This window comes from Periplaneta americana, chromosome 4, assembly GCF_040183065.1.
Source record: "Periplaneta americana isolate PAMFEO1 chromosome 4, P.americana_PAMFEO1_priV1, whole genome shotgun sequence".
NCBI lineage: Eukaryota > Metazoa > Arthropoda > Insecta > Blattodea > Blattidae > Periplaneta > Periplaneta americana.
In genome coordinates this window covers 128,509,654-128,536,657 of record NC_091120.1, presented here as the reverse complement: position 1 = coordinate 128,536,657, position 27,004 = coordinate 128,509,654, and the positions used below count along the sequence as shown (strand labels likewise).

The following is a 27,004-nucleotide window of genomic DNA, read 5'->3' as shown; positions in this document are numbered from 1 at the left end:
CTACACAAAGAAAAAGGGTTTTATAAAAATATAATTCTTATTTTTTTTTTTCCACCTTTTATTCAGATATCTACTACACAAACTAGTTTATACGGTGGAATTTCTCTTTATGTACAAAGTATGAACTCCTATTTTGATTTTCCAAATTTTACACTTAATCACAGATCATAGCATACCAAGAAATGGAATGTACTTGCGCATTAAGGCACAACAATTCAGAAATTAGGAGCTAGTACTCCCTCTCTGCTTTAATTAAAAAGAATGAAAACAAGATTGCAGCAACAAACCAGAAACAAATACAACCGTCTATTGATTATAATATTGTGGCCCAACTTCGAAATTCACTTCTCCCTTTTTAAACTTTTAAACCTGTGCTGTAACATTCATAGCCCGTACTTCACTATCATGTTTTGTATCAAATATTCTCTGAACTTATTTCGTATTGGTATATCATAAACTAAGTTTTAAAATAGGAGTGACTAACACTGTTCAATTAATTTCTCTCTATAGCATACAATCATCCTCTACGAACTATAAATCAGAAAAGCAGCAGCGATTTTCAGCAAAGGTCCTAACTTAAAACAAACTTTTATTTTCTCCTTTATACAGAGATATTGAATAAATAAACAAAACAAAAACTAGACTTAAATGGAGTCTTAAACTAGGTACTGTACTTTTCTCAGAGTGACATGAATGCAACCAAATACATTACTGTTACACCATAAAATGGTGTAATTATTAGAGCCTGGATGTTTGAAAAAATGTCTTTTTTACTGGGTAGAAGTAAATCATTATTTTCATAGATATAAATGTGATTTAGAGTAAATCAAAGTGATAAGGCCAATTTTTATTTTGCCTATTTTGCCTTTTTTAAGGCTAATTCCATAATAAATGCCTTTTTTTGTCATTTTAAAGCAATATTTCTTATTTATTTGCAATTTTCTAATTAATTGTAATGTAATGTGTATGAATTTTAACTGTATGAAAAAATGACTTACTTTACTAACAATAGTAAATAAAAGTAATTTATTCGGTGCTTAATCTGCTAATAATCGTGCTTTAATACTATTGGTGTAATATGAATAATGATCGATAATCCACCATTACAAAATATGTCATGTCTTCATGATACCAATAGTCAGCTTTATAATTTTAAATATTAAGATCGTTCTTATAGAAGTAGTCACATAGTAATTTGAATTGTTTACTTTCATATTTTGAAATCTTACTGTTACAATTTTGTGCTACACGTTTTTATTATTGTAAGAGAAAGAAATCTGAGTGAGGAACAGTCAGTTATTGCCAGGTGACAGAAGGTATAAGATTGATTAGCTATAGTCCCGACGCTGTTATTTCCGGCGTGACTCCACCTCTTTGCTTATGTCTTAGAAAGTGAAGGCTCTATAAAGTCTAGGAAGGTAGTATCGTTCGCCATTTTTGTTCTTAATTGCCGAGCTACCATATGAGGAATCTATTTGCCACACCGTTAAACATTATAACGTCTTAGCTCCTATGATAATAAATCAAACGCAATGTAATTCAGCAAATAATTGAGCGGCAAATAACGTCTTCATGTGCTTTCTGCGAACGCCAACGAAAGAGCTAAAATGGCGGGCGATTATATTAAGTATTTATCGAGCCTTAAGAAATGAATCAGCGAATCACAAGACGCACACGTTTAAATGTAGCCGGAAATTAGAGAGACGGGACTATAGACTGCTATATTCAGTAAACCATTGAAAAATAAATTCATGCTTACGTTGATGAATTTGGTGTCCATATGTTTTCAATTGATGGAACATTTTTTGTTATAAGGCTTATGAAAAGATGGTTAATCACGAAAAAAGTACCGTATTTTATAAGTCAACATGTGTCAACTACGAAGTAAAAATGTGAGTTATGTTGATATAATTTAAATTTATTGCTAAAATATATTATACCATTTTAAAATTGATTGTGCCTTTTTTACGTTTTTATTGCTTTTTTTGTCTGCCTATTTTAACTGATATAAATGCCTAAACATCCGGGCTCTAGTAATTACATTCTCATTTGTAGATGGAGTTCTTTTGAATATAAAATAAGTGTTTGAGATTTGTTCCAACGACATTTTTAATCAGTTATTTAATGACGTTGTAGGCCTATGAAGTACGTGGTTATCGGCATCGATTAAATTGGCGGTAGTGAAATTATCTTTTAACGAAATGTGTATCAGGATTCGCCATGGGATTACCCAAAGAAAAAGAAAAAGAATGTTCTGTCAGAGCTAGGCTTTTGTGTAATCCACCATGTCGTGGAACTTGACATTTCCAACGTTTCGGAACTACATACAGGTTCCATCATCAGAGTAAAACCAGAGAGGTCTCCTACTCTATTGGGTTCGTTACCCCAGGCTAATCCAGACAACAGCTCAGTCGTTCGGATTAGTCTGGCATAACAAGCTCAACATTGTAGACGACCTCTCTGGTCTTAGCCTGATGATGGAACTGTATGTAGTTCCGAAACATTGAAAATGTCAAGTTCCACAACATGGTGGATTACACAAAAGCCTAATTCTAATCACAGTCACCGCAAAAGCTAAAAATTCATATAATATTCTGTCAGATTACTTTCTACATGCAATGATAGCAAAAAATAATAAAGATAATGTATTGTTGTTTCTGACACAGTATCTCTTGTCACTGTTTTATTGTAAATGAGAAAAATTTAATTTCATGCAAAATATCAAAAGGTAGAAACATTTTTAATTTCATACATGCCCACGATTCTTATGTTTTCCATGTGGTCCGTCCCACTCCATTCTCCATGTAATTATTATTCGGATAGGATGTATTTGGACTATTACGGTTCAAAATTTTGTAATTAAACATCAGAAACCTTATTTGATTTTTTTTTTTTTATGTAACTAGGTACCGGTATATACTTCCTAAAAAGTAATTTCAATAAAGGCACACTTATGTCTAACTCTTCGAAATTAAGATTCCACTATAAATTTTTTAATTAAAAAACTTACAAAAGCAAACAATGGGAAAAATTAAGTTTCTATAGTATTGAAAAGAAAATGTCAGTATGCTTTCGGTTACGAAAATGCAAAGTGTATCCTACCAAAGCAAAATAATATTTTACAGATGCATTACAAGATAATAAAACCTCAAAACTTGTAACTTTGGCTAAAATTGTCATTTCGTGAATCTATGAATACCTTAATCCGAAACAATTTTATTTTTATTCTACTTAGGTTCTCTGTCCTGTTTTACGTACACACACTATAAATTGAATATTGGTACTACTATAATATTTATTTTTATTTATAAGAATAAAATAATAATAAGAAATTGTTATTTTAATGACATCTCTATAAAAGGGCTTATACCTTACCAAGTAAATTTAATAGAAGCTAGGCAGAAAATTCTGAAGTTATTAGGGAGGGCACAATTTGTATTCCGGTAATAATAATAATAATAATAATAATAATAATAATAATAATAATAATAATAATAATAATAATAATAATAATAATAATAATAAACAAAATTCTTCGCTTCTTTCACTCCAATGAAGAAAATAATAAGTAACATTTAAACACAACGAAAAAGAAACATAAATTAAGAATTACTTATTTAACTGACAAAGATAATAGGATACATTTTACTGCTATTTAATCCCTGTTTCCAAAATGTACTAAATACAGTGCTGCCATCTTTGACTAAACTATTAAGACTAGAAATACGGATAATAATATTGCTGAAAAAAAAAAAATCAAACATAACAAAACAATACATATTGCATAATGCAATTCTGCCAAATTGGCAAACGTAAACTTGAAAACCCTGAATTTCTGGGTTATCAATTTTCGTATATTACGATTTTAATTTCGTCGTACTATGACAGGATAACAGTTGCTAGTCTAAGTTCATCATGTGCATGGTGGAACCACTCCGATACCTGTACCTCCTTATCACATACTTCCACGCTACGAATGAACAGGCTATTACTAGAGCTGCAACCACCAGTGTCACTGCAACAGAAGAGACAAAACATTCATTTATTGTAATATATATGTAATCCAAAAGGAGGGTAGCAATGGCAAAGGAAGCTTTTAACAGGAAAAGGAGCTTCTTCTGGAAACAGAACCGAGGAAAAGACTGGTTAAGTGCTTTGTGTGCAGTGTGACACTGTATGCAGCAGACACATGGACATTACGATGAAGTGAAGAGAAACTATTAGAAGCATTTGAAATGTGGGTATGGAGATGAATGGACCATGTGAAATGGACAGACAGAATAAGACATAAAGCTGTATTGGAAACAGTGAGTGAAGAAAGAATGATACTGAAACTGATCAGAAAGAGAAAAAAGAATTGGCTGGATCACAGTCGACTCTAGTAAAGGTCGGAAGGCGGAAACTTGGCAACGTGTATCAGGCATCAGTCTTCTTACGAGCGTGTGGTATATGCGATTTAAGCCTTCCTTTCGCGTAATGAAGAGTATTTTCAATTTATGTTGAGTTTTTCTTTGTAAGTTTTGGCACGAAATCGGCCATGTATGGATTTCTAAAATGGTCCTTGGAAACATTTTAAATAGCAGACTATATAGAACCAGAAAGAAACGAAATGGTAGATGTACCAGTCGGTCCATTTTTTTAGAGTTATCCAAGACCCTGATACTTTAGCTGATACATCCAGCCTTCTGAACATATCAGCTTATGCCTCTTTCAAGGTATCCTCAAAGTTACAATGCTCACTTTGTATTGATTACTTGGAAGGGAAAGAAACCAACAATGAAGATATTTATTTTGACACTTTGAATCGAGGAGGACTTTACTCTTTCTTCAGATTTTGTACTTTACATTGCAACATTTGCCGTCTGCATTGTAAATACATTGATTTCAAACAGTGTTAATGAAGAAAACTACCGGTATGTAAAATATGAAAATCATTAGAAGTTGTTGAAGTTACTCTCAAACAGTGTTGTGTAGTGATGTTGGCTTTGTAAACGATGTATGCCCACATGCGATGGAATAAGTTAAACTTGCTGACAAAATACTTTCAGGCATTATGAACATAGTTAAATAATAATATTCAAAGCCATGGAATATCATAGCTGCCAGTAAACCAGTGTATGGTAAGAGAAAATTGCAGACATTTTAGAAAAAGAAGTGAAAAATGTAGGCCTAAATAAGATAAAACGTTTAATATAGTGTACAGCCTAGGCTAGGAATTGTACCAGTACAGTATGTGTAGGTAATGGAATAACATTTTGATAAACAATATAGAACTGCCGTATAGATGTTGAAAATAAGATACACGACTCCTTTTAAGATATCTACAGTGTCTTTTTATAAATGAATATTACTATAGATTTGCCCAATATACAAGAAAGGTGAGAAAGAGAATCCAAGTAGTTATAGGCCGGTATCTATTATTCCTATTTTCGGAAAAGTGTTAGAATGTGTAATGAAGACTCAATTGGCAAACTATTTTGAAGGAAATGACTTATTGTGTCATACGCAGTTTGGTTTTCGTAAAGGTAGAACAACAGTTGATGCTATCTTATCACTGCTGGAATCAGCATACAATGGTTTTGAAGATAAAATGTACTCTGAGATCACGTTATGCGACCTAACAAAAGCTTTTGACTGCGTTTCACATGACATTTTAAGACTTAAGCTACAATACTATGGTATAAATGGAAGGGAGTTGGATCTCCTCTCATCATATCTGTCTGGCAGAAAACAAATAGTAGAAATTCAAGGGATCAGGTCTTTTGAAGGAGAAGTGCAACATGGTGTCCCACAGGGTTCCATCTTAGGACCTTTCTTATTCCTAATTATTGTAAATGATTTAAGTTATAACACTATGGCCAAATCAACATTATATGCAGATGACACTTCTTTTATAACATGTTCGACTAGTGCAGCAGAACTGCGTCAGCTAACCTCAAATACAGTTTTGGAAGCAGCAGAATGGTTCAGAGCAAATAAGTTAATTTTAAACGAGGAGAAGACTCAAAAATTAATTTTGTCATTGAAAAAAGAAGAAGGGTCTGAAGAAAAGGCAGTAAAGTTACTTGGTATCCATCTTGATACAAAACTAACCTGGGATTGCCACATTGAATACATCTCTCGGAGACTGTCCAGAGTCCTGTATCTCTTAAGAGGAATTAGAGATAAAATACCCGGGCAGTACCTAAGAAGTGTTTACTTTGCTTTTTTTCATAGCATATTGAAGTATGGAATCCTGGTGTGGGGAAACAGCAATAAACTTATTGAAGTCCTGCTCATTCAGAAGAAAGCAATAAGAATTATCACACAAGAACCAAGCAAAGCACATTGTAAACCACTGTTCATACAGGAGTCCATCTTAACAGTTGTTAATGAATATATTCTGGAACTCCTTCTTTACATCAAGAAAAATCTTTATGGCTTCACCAGTAGGATGGATAAACATGAGTATAATACTCGGAATAAAGAAAAACTGGACATACCATTTTGCAGACTATCCAAAGTTAAAAGTAGTCCTAACATGTTGGGCTGTAGGATGTTCAACATGTTTCCACAGGAAGCACAGGAAGTGTCACTTGACATATTCAAAGTCAAAGTGAAAACGTGGCTTCTTAGAAACCCATTCTATTCTGTACAAGAATATTTTGAATCAGAAAAGCAAGCTGTTGATATTTTTTAGGTTTCTTTCTCTGAATTGTATTATTATTCTGTAATATATTAGGAAATTCTCATAAATTGTTAATCAAATCAATATCTGTGATCAGTGTGTTACAATTTTCATCTAGATATTAGCCTAATTTTGATAATCTTGACTCTCAATTGTAAACTCTAAGGAGTATTTGTGATCATTTTGTTTTATGTTTAGTGTTGTAATAGAATAATTTTCATTTTTGCACTATAATTTCACACGTGTAATTTGACAATGTCATTAGCTTTTGCTATAACGACAGCTAATAAATACTATACTATACTATACTATACTATAGTTTGAAAAAGTGGCCTAGCCTAACTGGAGAGATCCATTAATTCTGGCTGAAAACCAACGTAGGCCTATAACCTAAATACAGTAAAATACAATGTAACAAAAGTGTTCAGTATTCACGCCTATGAATTGTACGTGTTTGAGTTTTCTACATAATGTAATATAATATTTTTTATAAATAATATAGATCTATAGCATGTGGGAAATAACAAGGAAAATAATGAAGACACGACATACCGGTATCCCTTATGGATCCTTGTATTAAATTACAGCAAATTTAAGAGATGACATTATTCAAGATTTTAAAAATATATAAGAGGATTACTTTACTTTGTTGCAAATGTAGCTATGTATTGATAATCCATTTTGAATCTTTCGTACACTACTTTTAACACTTGAACATAAATAACTGATTAAATGGCGAACTTACTAGTGTTAATTATTATGTAAGCATGTACGGCTTTTACAGCTGTTTCGGTGCTACTTGACACCATCCTCAGAGCCTTCTGTGTTTCGGCGTCATCTCACTCTTCATCACACGAACGCACCCACACAACAGGCAGCGAAGTCGAGATGATGCAGAGACAAAGAAGTCTCTGAGGATGGTGTCAAGTAGCACCGAAACAGCTATAAGCCGTACATGCTTACATAATTAACACGAGTAAGTTCGCCATTTAACCAATTATTTGTTGCTATGTATCTCTATCTATAATCCTTAATGTATTATAATGACTCCTTGTACGACATATGATTAAATTTTTAATGGTTTTCTTCTGATATTAACATTAAAACACTTTGGTTCTGTTAGTGAAGTATGACAGCAGTATGACTGACAACAGCAGACGACACAGTGTTGCCAAGTTGAGCCTTCCGACCACAGTCTAGTATATAGTCACGAAGCTTGAGTTGTTGAGGGTACTAGGAACAATAGACTGTGCCGGTACTATTTCACATTGTCTGTGATGAGGCGATAGTAGTGATCCTAACGGTTAGCAACTATCTATGAATGCATAGTATTAGCTTCGTGACTGTATATACTAGACTATGCTTCTGACCTTCTACTAGCGTCGACCATGACTGGGTTATTGGCTAAGAAAAAATTGCCTACTGAAGTACGCACTGAAAGGAGTGGTGAACAGAAGAAATATTTGGGGCAGAAGAAGATATCAGATTTTAAAACATTAAGATACATGGATCATATGAGGACTAAGAGAAAGGAGGAAATATTGGAGAATACTGGGTTTGCAGTGAAAGAGCTGCCTTATGGGCAACACTATGCTTCCTCTTGATGGTGAAATTTAAACGTGATGTATGAAACCATTTGAAGAAAAAAAAAAAAAAAAAAAGTAACAGGAAATTCATAGCAGCTCTGAAATTACGTGAAATGTTTATGTCCACGGTAATATTTATGAGGCGCATCCAGAAAGTAAGTTTACCTATATATTTTTTTAAAAAGAACACACTTTCAGGAAAACATTTATTGGCAACAGGTACAGCAATGTTTCAGCTATTTTTCAACAGAGGCACCATCAGAATTGAGACACTTGTCGTATCGTGGGATCAACTTTTGTATCCCTCTGTCGTAGAACTCTGCTGCCTGTGAATGGAACCAGCGTGTGACAGACGTCTTCAGCTCTTCGTTGTTGCCAAAACGCTCTCTGGTGGACAGGAATTTCTTGAGGTGCAAGACAACGTGAATATCGCTGGGAGCAAGATCAGGACTGTAAGGTGGATGATCAAACAACTCCCATCCAAATTCCGTCAAAACAGCTGCTGTGCGCCGAGCCGTATGTGGACGAGCATTGTCATGGAGGAGCACAACACCTGCAGTAAGCATTCCACGCCTCTTGTTTTGAATGGCACGTCGCAATTTTCGCAGTGTTTCATAGCAACGGTCAGCGTTCACTGTTTCACCTCTTGGAAGGAAGACAATGAGCAGAATGTCCTTCCTGTCCCAGAACACCGTGCACATCACTTTCCGTACCGATAGCATCTGTTTGAATTTCGTCCTGACCGGAGATCCACTATGCCACCAATGCATTGACTGCTGCTTGGTTTCCGGGGTGAAGTGCGAAATCCAAGTCTCATCGTCCGTGACGATCCTGTCGAGGAACTCGTCGCCGTCATCGTCATACCGTTGCAAAAATGTCAGTGCTGCTCCTAAACGTTGCATTTTGTGTTCGGGTGTCAGGTTTTTCGGCACCCACTTTTTTGAACAGCAGGTGTTTAGTGACAATCTCATGCCACAAGGATTGCAATATCTGCGGAAAATGGCTGCTCAGCTCCGTAATCGTGAAGCGACGGTTCTCCATGATGCACTGCCGCACCAGCTCAACACGATCATCATTGATGAGGGACGGTCGCCCACTGCGCTCTTCATCATGGACACTTTGACTACCTTCGGAAAACTGCCTACACCAGCGACGCACTATCTGCTTACTCTTGATGTTTGGCCCATACACCTGACAGAGCTGTCGACCTGATTGGCGAGTTGGTATAGCGCTGGCCTTCTATGCCCAAGGTTGCGGGTTCGATCCCGGGCCAGGTCGATGGCATTTAAGTGTGCTTAAATGCGACAGGCTCATGTCAGTAGATTTACTGGCATGTAAAAGAACTCCTGCGGGACAAAATTCCGGCACATCCGGCGACGCTGATATAACCTCTGCAGTTGCGAGCGTCATTAAATAAAACATAACATTTCCTGACAGAGCTGCCGATGAATTTCAATTGGCGCAATGCTTTGTGCATTAAAGAACTTTATCACAGACCGAACCTCGCAGGCGGCGGGAGAAGGAATAAGAGCTTCCATTTCGGACCACTGCTGCCATGCTACTGGCACCAGGCGGGACCTGTCCGGCTGGCATATGATTGATACGTCATAGATCTGTTACACATGCGCAATTGACACGGCTAATTACGTTTACTTTCAAGGGGAAAAGATCGGGAAATTTACTTTCTGGATGTGCCTCGTACATTTTTAAAGGAATTGGTTCTTATTTTTTAAGATTGTAAATATGATTAAGAGCGAAATAAATTTAATGCAATGTATGTGTTGTATTATTATCGGTCATCATTTTTTCTTTCATTTCTTTATTGAATACATAATGGTACCATATATATATAGTAACTTATCCTAATTATATTTTCTCTGCTTGTGAAGGACAAGAGCCTACGTTCAGTTTATCAGGCTTCTCACTCCTTTGTTTCCTTTCCTTTCTATGGTAAGAAATAAATATAGGCAATATTTCTTTCATCCAATAGTGGGTGCTTGACTTTTTATCATTCACTCAAGCATTTTCATCTATGAATGATGTGCTGAAGCTGCAGTTCTTTTTGCCACTATTGGCGTTGGTAGACAAACTAGAGCACCACATGAAAATGATGATTAATGGAGAAACGGTGTAATGTTGGTAGGGAAAACTGGAGTATCTTACCCTGTGAAAACCTATCACCAAGCAACGTTTTCGTCTACCACAAATTCCACTTGGACCTGCCAGGATTCGAACCCAGGAAAACTGACCATCTAGCCATTCGACTAACAGTGCGCCATATAGAAAATATGATAGGCTGAAGAAAAAGTATTGTAAAGGGTCTTCCAATAAGAGTGTCCTACTTTTAACATATCGTTGGCTTAGAGTGTAAACCTGCTAACCGCCAAACAGAAAATTTTCAAAGGCAAGCAAAAAACTAAGTTTAAATTAACTCTGAAACTTTAGGACCAAATCCAAAGTACAGATGGCATTTGTACCTGTACCTTGTAATTGGTCCTAAAGTTTCAGAGTTAATTTAAACTTATTTTTTGCTTCCCTTGTAAAATTTTCTGCTTGGCAGTTAGCAGGTTTACACTCTAAGCCGACGATATAACAGTTGCAGTGTTTATGAAGCTGTAGCAGTCATATTTTTCCATGGTTACAGTTGTTGTTAACAAACATGAAACGTTACACCATTCCACAACGTGTAGAAATCGTTAAAATTTTAAAAAAAGTCGTCCATTCGCCAAACATTACGTGAAGTGTATGGTGTGTGTAAGATACCGGGCTATGATAAGGATTATTTTTGGCCTCAATTGAAAGATAGGGATCTCAGAAATGTCTCGTTTCAGCAAAATGGCGCCACGTGTCATACTGCTCACGAAACAGTCGACCTTTTGAGGAAGAAGTTCAGAGGCTTCTTCATTTCGTGTGGTGGTAATGTTAACTGGCACCCGAGATCATGTGATTTAACGCTGCTGGATTACTTCTTACGGCGTTATGTTAAATAATGGGTTTATGCCAACAAGCCAGAAACAGTTAATGACCTAAGGAACAACATCACGTGCGTTATTCGTGAAATTGAGCATGGTTTATGTTTGCCTGTTATTGGAAGATCCATATATGCGCAACCCAACAAGCTGCAGTGGCCATTTAACTGACGTTCTCTTCCGTACGTAATGGCATTAAGTGTGCTTCAAAATTATGGTAATTAAATAAATAAATATTTTTCGTTTATACAATTTATTTCATTTTAAAAGTGACACTCTTATTGGAAGACCCTTTATTTTCAATCATACTGCCACAATATTAAGGGCTAAAATGCTATTGTAAGCATAATAAAATGCAGCAAAACACCCTAATGCCTTAACTTACCTATAATGGTGGTGCCTGTGTTACTCTCACATGGTGGTGGCGGTGGTGGAGGTGATGGTGGTTGAGCTGGTAATTCCATCTTCATTAATCTAGTACCGACTGCTGGGAGAAACAGGAATTCCGTGTTGTTTATGTATCTTGCAACAGCTTCAACAACTGTTACAGCTGAATCAAAATAAAAAAAAGTGTCGGAGTTATTAAAAGTTAGTGCAGTTATAGTAGTATGTAAATTGCTCCTTGACGTTATATAGCTCTAAAAAATGGAATAGTGAACGAAAGAAAAGGCACAGCAAAATGAAAAATATGACAACCAATATCAATTTGATCATTTCATGTTTAAATGTACAACTTTTCCCCTTCCCTTTTCCAAGTACGTGTAATCACAAAAGCAAGAATGAATGAAAGAAAAGGAAACTAGGAAGCAAGAAAAGAAAACTATGAAAGGAAAAAAAGAAAACAAGTGAGAAAGAAAAAGAAAGGTAACACAAAAGAGAGAGAGAGAGAGAGAGGGAGGGAGAGGGAGAGAGAGAGAGGGAGAGGGAGAGAGGGGAAGGAGGGGGAGAGGGGAGAAGTGGAGAGAGGGGGATGGGGTGAGAGGGGGAGGGGGATGGGGTGAGAGGGGGAGAGAGGGGGGGCTAATTGGAAACAATGGAAGAAAGAAAAATAAAAGCAAATAAATGTGAGAAAGTATGTTCGAGAGTATATTGTTGGCTTTGTTTCTTTTAATAGTAATGGAATGGAATGGAATTTATGGGAGGGGGCACTAAGGCCTGGCACTGCGATCTGTTAGAATCTATTGTGCTAACCCTCAAACCACCCACACTGGCTGACTACATTAAGGTTCGCTGCATACCAAGGTTTCGAGCAAGCAATCCCCCTCCCCCTCATCCTCTCCATGCATTGCCAGCCAGCAATTGGGGAATGCTATGGAATGATGAAGAAATAGAAAAATGGTGACTGAATGATGTAGAGGTCCAATATGAGGGGAATGAGAAAACCTCGAGAAAAACCCCAACTGCGACCTTGTCCGCCACAAGTGTCACTATGAATTTTCAAAATGAAAAATCGCAGACCTGACCAGGATTCGAACCCGAGCCGTCTGCGTGACAGGCTGGAGGTCTGACCACTCACCCACCGCAGGGGTTTTTAAATACTTGAATTTAGTAAAAGTGTGTAGAGAAAACCTTTGACTTCAATGTTAAACTAAACACAGATTGTTCTTCTATAGTATGCAACACAGTACTTTTGTGTTCGAAATGAAATACAATTATTTAGATTCATTACTTCGAGCATGTTTCTTAACTGTAATACACCCAATTCTCATATATTACTTACCATGATATGATGCATTTACAGAACCCAGTAACTTCTTGTAGCTTTCCATCTTCAGAAATGAAAGTGGTACCGATATATTGTACAATGTTGAATTCTCTTTCAGGTCTATCTCACTAAATATCATAGAAGTTTCTGAAACTGTCTTTATTGTGGAAATTCTTGAACCGTTTACAGGTTGGTCATAGTATGCTACTTGTAACAAACCTGAAACAGATTGCAATCAAAATCATTTGAAATAGGCTACGTCAACCATCTTAGATGTTATAATTTTAATTGCACCAGGTTTCCCACTATCAAAATGTAGGCTACATACCTACTCCCTTTCTTTTCAGATTATTTCGATATATTTTCAAGTAAGGGTCACTACAACGAAATGGTTGCAGTGAAGTTGAACAAGCTACACTGAGTTCTACTCCTTGCACGAAAACATTTCAATGTATGAGCAGACATGTAGAAATTCTATCTGAGATAATGCATACCATACTAGGAAAGAGAAGAAGACTTTTCAGACATTATACTTATCTTTTCATCCACAGTGCACGAAATGACCATATTAATGAATGTATTCATATGTTTACATTACCACTATCATATAATAAATAAATAAAATATTTCTTGTATGTAATGAATACTGGTAATAACCAGAATGGCCTGATACTTCGCACCAAAATAAGGGAAAAAAACACAGAAACGTCTCTCGACGTGTTAGTAGCATTAGCAGCTTTAGTAAATATAAATACAGGACAGTTAAATTTGAATTATTCTCAATTACCTTTGCATATGTACATTGAGATAGAATAAAAAAAATTACACGTAACATAGTCATGTTGAAGTTTGTTTTTGTTAATTTGGAAATATAAATTAAAAATACTAGTCTCTACATCACGTCTACCTCTTTCTTCATTTATACAGAGTGTGAAAGAAACAATGAGCCATTTTACACATTTTATTTAAGCACGAAGAAATACAACTACACATTATTAGTGTACACTGTTCGAAAGAATACTTCTATAATTGAGCACACATGTCACTTTTTGTAAATTATGTCCTTCTGGTGTCCAATATTGTTGGCAATGCAATCTTCTGCACAAACACACAGATTCGCCATAACTTTACGAAGAATGTCGTCTGTTATGGCCTCGATTTCGGCGTGAATGTTGTTTTTCAAGTCCTGAATAGTTGTTGGCCTGTCAATATACACTTTGAATTTCAGGAATCTCCACAAAAAATAATCACAAGCCGATAAATCAGGTGAACAGGCTGCCAGTTGACATCACCAAAGCGGGAAACAAAATGTTCTGAAAACATTCTGCATAAGGCTGTCATGAATGTTCTCGCTGTGTGAGCGATGCACCATCCTGTTGGAACCACAACGACTGCATATGGATATTTTTACGGCACATTTCCTGCATTACGAACTGTTGCAACATAACATATCGATCTGATGTTACAGTGACACTTTCACCTGCCATTCTCAAAAAAATACCCTGCATAGACGCCACACCACACCACACCACACACTACACAGTAACTTTTGCACTATGAAGTTGTCTTTCATGAATCTGATTAGGATTGGTAGGCGCCCATACCTAAAGTTTTGCTTGTTCACATAGTCCAATAAGTGAAAATGGGCCTCATTGGAGATCATGAACTTGTTGAGAAAATCGGGTTGAGTGTTGATCATTTCCAGAAGCTGTGTACAGAAAGTTTGACGTGCCTGAAAGTCTCTGTGCAATAATTGTTGCACCACTTGGAGCTTGTAGTGATGGAACTTCATATCCAGACGCAACATCCGTCACACACGTCTATCCGAGATGTTAAGGACTTCTGAATGCCAACAAACTGATTATGTTGGACTTCGCTCTAAAGCAGCTGTTACTCTTGCAATGTTGTCCGGGGTGCGAACCGTACGTGGCCTATCAGAGGGCTTCTTGTTTGCTGCAGATGCTGTTGCTCTGAACTGCTGGACCCATCTCGTAATCGACATCCTGGACGGAACTTTATCATTCTGACCAATGTCAAAATGTTGCCAAAACGAACGCTGCGTTTGTATGACACTATCGCCACTTTTGAAAACATTTCAATTACAAAAAACGATGTTCGTTTGACCAATGCTCCATAATGACTGGCAATGGTTTAAACTGCACTACACACTGGTACCAACATCAACTCTCTATGAGCATATTCCGAATCTCAGCGCTGAGCAATCTGATGGCATCATGGTATTCTGAATTTCAACAATGACATCACTGATGCTCCACCGGTGTCACACCGGTTCCATCAGCTTGCAGAGGTGGTGGCAGTCTCTATCAGCCGCCATCATTGAATCTGATTGGTTCTTGTATTGGGCGGGAATTAGCAGACGAATGACATCGTGCACTGTTGTGTCATGGCGGTGTGTTCTGCTTTGGTTCTGCTGTATTGTTTGTAATGAGCACAACGTAAAAATATATGTTAATAGCTTATGAGCGAACATGTCAACGGACCAGTTATTAGGGCCTACTACTAGTTCAAGAAATAAATTATTTATACTCTCTTTTCTTTGAACGAGATGACAGTATGGAAATTTCGCAAAATCTTGCTAGCGTAGCACAGACAACTTGTACAGCCGCCATGACAGCCATCGAACCTTCCAGCAGTTTTGTTTCTATTTTGCTGGAGCGTGACGTCATTGTTGTTCACTGGTCTGGTGAGATTCGGAATATGCTGCATGAACCCATGTCCAACAATGGCGCGCAATTTAAAATGGATCATTGTTTCTGCCGCATCTGTATTTCCCTGAAAATGTGGCTTTCCTTAACAGTTCCATGTTTTGAAGAATTTGTTTGTAAAATTCCTTGCAGTTGCAGTGTAGGTTCTATTTACATTGTAACATAGCTTCAATAGCACTCACACCCAACTTATTTTGTTGTTTTGTTCACTGAACATTCATTAATGAGAAAACACGCTCTACATTGCTTGGAACAAGAAATACTTATAAAGGAGCTTCATTTATCTTTATTTCTTTATTTTCAATAAAAATAACAAATAAACCAAAAATCTCCCTAAACATAAATACTATTTATAGAATAAATCTATAATTCAGTCATTAATATTTCTTTTATGTTTTTTATTTATGTTTTCTATTAGCATTATGAGCTGCTATACTGAAGAGATACTGACACAAAGTTAATAATTCTGAGAATTGCAGTCCATTTGATTTGTTGAAGCACAAAATGTGTGTAATTTATTAAAAAAAATTAATAAGTACGGGAAATTTCGGCCTCCTGAGAAAGTCAATATATGACACAGGTGGTGGTGGTGGTGGTGGTGGTGGTGAAAAGTACCTATGGTGGGTCTATGTGTGGTTTAGGATACTAACAAACACAACTAAATAATAAAATAAAATACAAAATTTATACACAGTTTCCAAACAATCTGAATTTACAAAGAAAAAAAAAGCATAGCATTGTTCTGTTAACTACGAGACTTCACTGTTCGCTTACATAGACTGACCCACAACTCCTTGTCTCACAGTCTCTTTTCAGACAGGGATGGAGATCACCATTTTAAAAGTGACGCAATCAGAAAAATCCAGAAAGATTTACAACGAAACTAACAAAGGTTTTTCCGAGACGTAATGCAGAGACAGTAAAAGACCCTGATCTCTACCATTAATCAGAAACAGCAAAATAGGGAGAAATTTTCTGAAATTCGCCTGCACTATTTTATCAACTGAAAATTATTAGCAAGCCTCATTAACTTCTCTTAATTTAATATAAGCAACAAAATACTGAATTCACTCACCTGAAGTATGAAGGAAGTCGGAGGAGTTGAAGCTAGAGCTATTTGTGCTATTGATGGATATTTCGAGCACTGCTTTCAACTGCTGAGCTGTCAGTGCAATGCTGTAGATGTACACATCTTCACCAATCAGTTCATTCAGGGTTAGTAGTGTCACATCTATAAAAATAGATAATAATAATAGTAGTAATAAAGTAATTCTTTAGCCAATCACCTGCAGGTATATTGAATCGTTTCCTTTACGCTTCTTAAATAAAGTTAAGTTCATTATTTATTATCCTACAAGAGCTTGAACGTAAACAATAATTAATACATTTATGAAACAATCAAAATGTCCATCACCTAGTTCATTTTTCAACTTGATAGGTCACCATGAGAGCGAGTGTGTTGCAATCTTATATATTAATTCCTGTGGATTACAAAGCTAAGTTACCTCAAGCATAATAGCGCAATTCTTTTCTTAAATGGTCTTCAACCCAGTCAGCCACTCTATTCATTCATCCAAATCCATTTCATTTAATCAATCCAAATATTCATTCACTAATCAATCAATCACTCGTCCATTCAATCATAATCCATTCGTGAATTTACTCGTCCATTCAATAATTGATTAAATTAAGTCAGACGTCAGCTAGCCAGTCACGTCATGTCATATTACGTCATTTCATTCAACTAGACAATCACATCACTTTACGTCATGCCATTCAGTCAGGCACGTTAGGACAGTCCATTCAGACACCCATTCACGCCAGTCCAATCAACCAACCAGTCACATCAAGTGAGGTGAATTCATTCAACAGTTTAGTCACGTCTTGTCAGGTTAAGTTAAGTCAGATCAGTCCATTCAGACACCCAGTCACGTCAGGTAAGTCCATTCAGACACCCAGTCACGTCAGATCAGATGAATCCATTCAGCCAGCCAGTCACGTCATGACAGGTGAATCCATTCAGACACCTAGTCATGTCAGGTCAGTCCATTCAGCTAGCCAGTCACCTCACGTCAGGTCAGGTGAATCCATTCAGACATCCAGTCACGTCAGGTAAGTCCATTCAGACACCCAGTCACGTCAGATCAGGTGAATCCATTCAGCCAGCCAGTCACGTCATGACAGGTGAATCCATTCTGACACCTAGTCATGTCAGGTCAGTCCATTCAGCCAGCCAGTCACCTCATGTCAGGTCAGGTGAATCCATTCAGACACCCAGTCACGTCAGGTAAGTCCATTCAGACACCCAGTCACGTCAGATCAGGTGAATTCATTCAGCCAGCCAGTCACGTCATGACAGGTGAATCCATTCAGACACCTAGTCATGTCAGGTCAGTCCATTCAGCCTGCCAGTCACCGGTCAGTCCATTCAGCCTGCCAGTCACCTCACGTCAGGTAAGTCCATTCAGACACCCAGTCACGTCAGATCAGGTGAATCCATTCAGCCAGCCAGTCACGTCATGACAGGTAAATCCATTCAGACACCTAGTCATGTCAGGTCAGTCCATTCAGCCAGCCAGTCACCTCACGTCAGGTCAGGTGAATCCATTCAGACACCCAGTCACGTCAGGTAAGTCCATTCAGACACCCAGTCACGTGAGATTAGGTGAATCCATTCAGTCAGCCAGTCACGTCATGACAGGTGAATCCATCAGACACCCAGTCATGTCAGGTCAGTCCATTCAGCCAGCCAGTCACCTCACGTCAGGTCAGGTGAATCCATTCAGCCAGCCAGTCACGTCATGACAGGTGAATCCATTCAGACAACCAGTCACGTCAGGTAAGTCCATTCAGACACCCAGTCATGTCAGGTAAGTCTATTCAGCCAGCTAGTCACGTCATGTCAGGTGAATCCTTTCAGACACCAAGTCATGTCAGGTCAGTTCATTCAGCCAGCCAGTCACCTCTGGTCAGGTCAGGTGAATCCATTCAGACACCCAGTCACGTCAGATCAGTCCATTTACACAGTCAGTCACGTCAGGTCAGGTGAATCCACTTAGACAGTCAGTCACATCAATCCATTCGGCCAGCCAGTCCCGTCAGGTGAATATATTCAGCCAATCGATCATGTCTGGTGGGATGTTAATCATCATCATCATCTCCCAGATCAAGGATTCAAGAACTAGTCCTTTAAAACCTAATCTGAGGCTAAAATTGGTCCTTCCATTTCTTCCCAGATCGTCTGACATCTCTATGCCCAGGTGGTGTATAAAGCAATGCTTGCTAAGGGTATCTTGAAGGAATCATGACCTCTCAAATTGTGTCTGATCTTTGAATATCATCAACTCTTCTCCCAACTGATATAATATATCAACATTTTTAAGTCGTTTTCTCCTCGTCACACCAAGCAAAATCTCATCTGTGCTACCTCTAATCTTGATTTATCTAAATCATTGAGTACCGGTACCCATGTTTTGATGAAATATTTTAGTGCTGGTTTTGGTACGATATTATTTATTATTTTATTTCCTTTCTCATACTCTTACTGAAATGTCGCTTGATACAGCCATTTAATTTATTGACTTTGCTTATTCTCTTCGAAATCTGCAGTAGCATTATTATCTGAAACTGAAGAACCTAAATAGACACACTGTACATGAATGTAGAGAAGTGTTCAATTAGTTCTCCATCTATAACTCTGTTGAGATTTCGATATTATATTCTTTTATTACATCATTTAATTTCGTGACATGTCTGTATATCATTATCGTTTTCTGTTAGTAGTACCTGATCAGCTACAAAGAGGATTGTATGTTCGTATTTATTTTTACCAGAATTCCTTTAGGTTTGCTTGTTATATTCACATCAATCTCACCATTACTGTTATTTTGTGTCTCTTTATTTTGTTTCATTATACATTGATTTAATACCATTTATCAAATTGTCACGTATTTTATAATTCTCTAAGACTGTTCATAACTTCTTACGATTTATTCTATCATATGATTTTCTTTATTCAAGAAACAGTAAACAAATGTTTATAAAATTATTTTCGTTTTTCTAATATCTATTCCTGAAACCGTTCTGCCCTTTGATTAATTGTGATTCTGTAATTGGTTGTAACTTCTTCTTTAAAAAAGCAGTGTAGAGTTCATATATGTTGTAATGAGAAGAGAGATGTTCTGTAATTACCACATTTATTTCTTTCACCCTGTTCGTAAGTATTAATTATTTTAACTGTTTGCCATTCAGCCAGTACTTTTCCTTGATTCCAAATATAGTTGCAACAGTCTAATTTTTAATTTTGTGCTCCCATATTTCCACACTTCCATATTTGAATTATCTATTCCAGATGCCTTCCTAATTTTTGCTTTGTACTGTTTACAGGAACTGGGTTTATATCTGCTTTATCACTCTCTTCCTTTCCAAGTGTCTGGAAAATTTTGAATCCATAACATTTGGCACCAATTACATGTCTTTCTAATTCACTCACAAACTGACTGCACCTTTCTCTTTTTTTTTTATAATGTTCTCACGATCATTTTTCGCTCTTTATATTGATTTCGTCATCAATCTTCCTAGTATTTAGCCAAATTTTGTATAATCTTTTTCTTTTCTTCTACTTCTCTTATTTCCTCAGCCTACATTGTTAACCTATTCAATTTTCTTCTTGTTTGTGTTCCTAAAATCCCCGTAGTCACACTCTTTGCTGCAGTTTTCAGTATTTCTCAATCACTATTTATATCTCCACTTCTATCTTTTATATTTAGATCGAGCATTTGTTGACATAGCAGTCTAATGATTTTTTTTTCTAATAACTGAATTTTAAACTTTGTTTTATTTTCCAACATGATTTCGTTCCCTCTGATGTAATTTTTTGGAATTCGTATTTTACTGCTTACTAGATAGTAGTCATTGTCTATTTTCACTCCTCGACATATTAAATCTATTATGCCTGATCACACTTTATTATTTGTCATTATGTAATCGATTATCGATACCGGTATAGATTTTGTGCTTCTCGCTTCCCATGTGAATTTGTTTATGTCCTTGTGTTTATAACATGTGCTGCTTTCCTTTGTTATCAAATGTGCACCAGTCTCTTAGTTTCTTCTAATTTCCATTCAACACAAAGATCTTTCATTATATCTTTGCCTCTGTGCAACATCATAGTTTGTGGTGATGGGGAAGCGATACAGCAAAAGTTGCGATCATTTTTAGTACTGTGACGCCCATGAAAAAGATAAGTCACTTGAAATTTAAACAGTCACTTACCACTAGAGATATAATGCAACATCTATATTTTCTCCATTAGGTAGACCTATTATTAATTTAGGGATCGGAATTTTTCCCATTCTTGCAATCACATCACCAGATATTATGACACAATTTTTCCCCAATCTTATTGAAACATTCCTGTAGTTGTTTGTAAAACAATGTCTGGGGTCTTTTTTAATTTTATTCCAATACAAGTTCTTCTAATTTTCGCCTATGCCTTCAACATTCCACGTGGCAATTATCGTAGGTTCAAAATTCGTTGTCATGATATTCATGGCATTGTCATTAGCATTCAAGTCCTGTCTGGATGTTTCTCTGTTTAGCCTTTAGGAGTTACCAGCCCCTTACATGGTAGATTTTCTGTCGGGCTTTCTTCCTTTAGATGAATTGCCTTCGTATTCAATATCTGAAATTAAATTTACCTGCAAAGGATTAAAACAACAGAATATTTACTTTGTATGTAAAGGTGCTTGTGATGCTAATATATTGGACTCCTGTAGACCATGTCTCGAAGCATTGAAAACCTATCAAACAGTTTACTTTGGGTCAACACAACATGAGACAAATGACTAGTATGTTGGTTTTTCACGCTGGTAACCCAGGTCCGAATACCAGTGGGTTCTACTGGAATTTGGAATGGACAGAGTCAAGTGTTATGCAGTTCGTCTCCCATGGCTCGGAGTGTTGCTCACGAGATGGGGATAGTTTGGTGAAAGATGTAAGCCAAATATTTGCCTTTACATAAAAAAAAATACTTGGAGTCTTATGTTCCCAAAAATCCCTCACTCATATCTGTACGTATCAATTATTTGAAACTGGCTTTGTTGATCACAAGACCCAGATTTCCATCACTTGTGTCTAAAGTTAGTGAGAAGTAGTCATAGTCGTCGTCATCATCGTCATCATCAGTAGAAGTTTCCACTCAGTTGTAGGTCGTCTCAAAACATAGTCTCCTCCACAAAGTCCTGTCTTGAATTCTTTCCCAATCATGGCCTCTCTCTTTTAAATTTATGCCTGGGGTCTTCTTAATGTTCTTACATCTCTGACTTTCATTTGCAATGTCCTTATTGGTATTCTTCTTTCATTCATCCTTTTCAAATGACCGAACCATTTTAGTCTCATTTTCATTATTGTATCATTTAGTTTTTGAACTCCTAATGTCTGTCTAATAACTTCATTTCTGATTTTGTCCTTTCTTGTTTCCTTTTCTCTGCTTCTGACGAATGAAAAAGGCTCAAATCTTAAATGTAGACTATGTATGATGCTGTCATCATTGCCTCAGATAATAAAATGATTCAGTAATATAAACCAAGAACTGTTTTCAGAATATGGGAGGAATGATAGTAGGAGGAAGAAGAATAAAACGTATAAGATTTGCTGATGATAATGATATGGCGTTGTTAGCAGAAGAGGAGATACTAAGGGATATGCTGCTGGAGCTAAATGACAGCTGTGAGCAGTACCGGTATGGAATGAAGATAAATGCCAACAAGACGAAGATCATGGTCATATGAAGAAAAGTAAAGAAGGTAAACTTGCGAATTCTAAATGAGGCAGTAGAGAAAGTGGACAGCTTCAGTTACTTGGGGTGTACTATAAGCAGTAACATGAGCTGCTGCCAAGAAGTCAAAAGGAGATTAGCAATGGCAAAGGAAGCTTTTAATAGAAAAACGAGCGTCTTCTGGAGAAAGAACTAAGGAAGAGACTAGTGAAGTGCTTTGTGTGGAGTGTAGCATTTTATGGGGCAGAAACATGGACATGGAGCAGGATGGAGTGTGTGAAATGGACATAGAGAATAAGAAACGAAGCTGTGTTCGAAAAAGTGGGTGAACAAAGAATGATGCTGAAGCTGATCAGAAAAGGAATTGGTTGGGTCACTGGTTGAGAAGAAACTGCCTTCTGAAGGATGCAATGGAAGGAATGGTGAACAGGAGAAGAGTTCGGGGCAGAAGAAGATATAAGATGATAGACGACATTAAGATATTTGGGTCATATGAAGAGACAAAGAGGAAGGCAGAAAATAGGAAAGACTGGAGAATGCTGGGTTTGCAGTGAAAGACCTGCCCTTGGGCAGAATATTATGAATGAATGAATATAAACCAATGTGGCTTACTTATGGAAAAAAAAAAAATCATTCAAATGAGGCACTGCTGATAATATGGACGAACTTAGCAAAGAATCTTGAAACTTTTATTTTGTGAATTTGCCCATAATTTTCGCAACACGTCATAAAATATATTAATTCTCCACCATCACAAGCATCATCATTATCTTTTCTTAGTAGGTTATTTTACGATGTTTTATCAACAGCTTAGGTTATTTAGCATCTGAATGAGATGAAGGTGATAATGCCAGTGAAATGAGTCTGGGATCCAGCACCGAAGTTACCCAGCATTTGCTCATATTGGGTTGAGGGAAAACCCTGAAAAAAACCTCAGCCAGGTAACTTTCCTCGACCAGGAATCGAACCCGGGCCACCTGGTTTCGCAGCCAGACACGCTAACCACGTTAATCCACAGGTGTGAACTCATCATCATCATCATCATCATCATCATCATCATGTGTTATGCCACATAGCCTATTATGATTTCACTCCATCTCTGTAACAGCGTTTTCGAGCATATATCCTTGGTTTGATACAGTATAATTTATTTTTTTTGGTACATGTTAATTCGAAACTACCACAGTATAAATTATTATCTCAATGATATATCTACACAATTAATCTGGTACTTCTTTAATTAACCACCCAACAATTATTATGAGCTCTATCTTATTAAATGAGGCGTTCAGAGCTAAAGTGGATCAAGTCACAAATTTTCATAAAGTGAGTTTAATTCATTTTCTGATTATCTGAAGTTGGATCTTTTCCGAGCAATAATGGATCAAGTCTTAATTCCAAGCATTCACTGGTAGGTGACACCAGTCACTTTTGGCTCAGATTATTTGTACACGATGTTCTGAGCCACAGTGGATCAAGTTACCAAAGTGTTGCATCAGTTAACATCACATTTGTTTATATTTTATAAATCTAGAATTTGAGAATGGAGCAATAAAATTATTGTTAGTGAAATTAAATAATCCACTAGAGCAAGTTAACTTTAAGTCTTATTATCTCAAAACTATATCTCATGGACTTGATCCACTTTAGCTCTGAACGCCTCAAATATTAAATCATAATTTTTCACAAAAATTGCATTCAAATTCCTTTCATTTTGGACAACAGACATAAAAAAATTAAGGACAATCTAAAGTAGATAAGTTGCATACATTTGAGGTATTATAAATCTTGATGGCAATGGTTTCACAAGAATATATATAAACTCAAGTGAAGTAACTTACTTTCAGGGATGGTCTTATTTGGTACAAGGTGGACGGCAGGAAATATTCCTATCCGAGATCCATTCTTGCTCCAAATGCTGTCACTTTTCAGTGCAGCTACCATAGCATCTGTGATGAGGTTACCAACTGAACATTCCGCATGACAACATAGGCCAGCTTCTCCTGTAAGATTCTTTGTGTTCTTCGTCAAGGTCTCGTTCTGACTCTCAAGATTCCTCAGTTCTACCTTCGTCAAATTCAAAGCTGCTTCATCATCTGAAGAAATAGATACAATAAAGCTATTATCACAAGTATGCAAAACTTGACTTTACTATTAATTTTCATTAATTTACTGAACTACTTTGAGCTATTAACTAATTAACAAATTCACCAATTAAAATTAATATTGGTATTACTGTAAATGAAATTGCAATTAAGCCATAATGAAATTTATTGTCCATGTTGAATCTTTCGTACACTACTTTTAACACTTGAATATAAATAATTGATTAAATGGCGATGGACAAAATCATCAGAAACAACATAAAATTCAGAAAACAGACAACAATAAAAAGCACTATAGACCTAGTCAACAAAACAACAACACATTCCACATAGTGCAACACTAGCATCTTTCAATATCACTAACTCGTACACTAACATACCGATACAAGACACATTACAGATACTAAAACAAATGCTCATGGACAACAACACATAACAAGAACACATCGAAGAAATCATCCAAATCACAGACATCATAACAAAGCAAAATTATTTCACGCACAACAACAAATACTCCACCCAAACAGAAGGATTGCCAATGGGATCACCCATATCTAGCATACTAGCAGAGATATTTTTACACAACATAGAACAAACACACATACTCAACAATGAACACAACAAATATGCACACAACATAATGTACTGGCACAGATACGTAGACGACATACTCATACTATACAAACGAAACAAACGGCAAATACACAAACTACACCAATACATAAACAGAATACACCCAAAACTCCAATACACACTGAACTTGAAAACAATAACTCCATAAATTTCCTAGACATCACCATAACAAAAGTTGACAACAAACACACCTTCAAAATATACAGAAAACCAACCACCACACACATACACAAGACATCTAATCACCCCACACAACACAAACATGCTGCATTCAGGACAATGGTACACAGATTACTTAATATACCCATGAGCCAACAACACTACAAGGAAGAAGTGAACACAATCAAATACATAGCACAAGAAAATGGTTACACCCAAACATAATAGACAACATCATAAGGAAGAAAAAACAAAAACTCAACACAAAAACACACAAAACACAACACAAACGCAAGAACACAAGAAATACATCACACTAACATACGAAAACAAAAACACACACAAGATCGCATCCTCATTCAGAAAACAGAAATACAACACAGCATACAGAACAAAAAACACACTACAAAGACATCTCAACACACAAACAACACAAACACATAAATACAACCACACAGGCGTATACAAACTCACATGCAATAGTTGCGACAGTTCCTATATTGGACAGACAGGCAGATCATTCCAAACTCGATACAAAGAACACATTAAAGCAATAACCAGAGGACACAATACATCTACATATTCCGAACACATAACTAATGCTAACCACACATACAATAACATAAATACAGACATGGAAATCCTACACATACAACCCAAAAACCAAAAACTCAACACACTAGAACAATATGAAATATACAGACACACTAAAACACACCCTGATCAAATTCTCAACACATAGATCAATTTCAGAACACTCACACACTATTTGACACCACATTTCAATACTTGTCAACAATCAAACACACCCACACAACAGGCAGCGAAGTTCGAGATGACGCCGAGATCTAGTAGGCTCTGAGGATGGTCTGAAGAAACACCGAAACAGCTATAAGCTGCACATGCTTACATAATTAACACGAGTAAGATCGCCATTTAATCAATTATTTAAATTTGTTTTTTTTTTTCTTTAAAAAAGACTGTACAAATTATTTTAGCTACTGTTCTCCAACCAGGATATCAACCGTGAAAGGAATGTGCTTACTATTGCGTCATCTATTGGAGCGAAGTAGATAGATAATATTATCGTTATAACGTCAGTTTAAAAACCATGCGCTCTCCTGCACATGTTAGTTCCTGTATGGAGAGATTAAAAGACCAGGAGATTAACAGTGATCTAATTTTGTAACTAGGGTAGTATCAATATGTGTTTATCAATGTTATTGTTTGTGCTGTGAAAGCTACTGTTAGTGACTCGTAAATCCGACCCTAGGACTTGGAGAAGTTAGGGGTGAAAATTGCTCCCCACCCACCACACGCTTCAGTAGCGGGAGTTTGTCAGTCAGTTTATGGTTGTCAGGTGGTCGGGTCCTCAATCTTGCCTGCCTGCCTATCTCTGTGTTGTACGTGTTGAAAACATTTGGTCTGGTGATCTTTCCCTTTCGCGTTCTGTAATATATTACTAGGTCTTTAGTTTAGTTTAGTTTAGTTTAGTTTAGTTTCGTTAGCGTGTTCTTTTTTATAATTTTTTCAAGTTTTTAGTAATAATAGCTAAGTGTTTAATAGATTACAAGATCCGTGTGTATAAAGAAGAATGTCGTCGCCAAGAAAGAATAAAACTATACATTCTGAGGGACGTGAGTTTATATGTACAGTGATTGAGAAGTGCGACTTGG

General features: G+C 36.6%; 1 protein-coding gene across 8 annotated transcripts in view; it reads right to left on the bottom strand.

The window, feature by feature from the left end:
* Nucleotides 1-27,004, bottom strand: part of LOC138698191 (protein 5NUC-like) — a 372,815-nt gene that overhangs the window by 9,926 nt on the left and 335,885 nt on the right. For 5 of the 8 annotated variants that reach the window (XM_069823945.1, XM_069823948.1, XM_069823949.1 and 2 more), the window contains 5 exons: nucleotides 24,273-24,527; nucleotides 16,729-16,884; nucleotides 12,943-13,146; nucleotides 11,608-11,772; nucleotides 3,943-4,015 (listed from right to left, as the gene is read on the bottom strand). In XM_069823945.1, the coding sequence (XP_069680046.1) occupies nucleotides 3,943-4,015; nucleotides 11,608-11,772; nucleotides 12,943-13,146; nucleotides 16,729-16,884; nucleotides 24,273-24,527 (853 nt within the window). Of the gene's footprint in view, nucleotides 1-3,861; nucleotides 4,016-11,607; nucleotides 11,773-12,942; nucleotides 13,147-16,728; nucleotides 16,885-24,272; nucleotides 24,528-27,004 lie in introns of all 8 variants that reach the window. The other 3 variants (XM_069823952.1, XM_069823951.1, XM_069823950.1) reach the window with 3 other exon arrangements.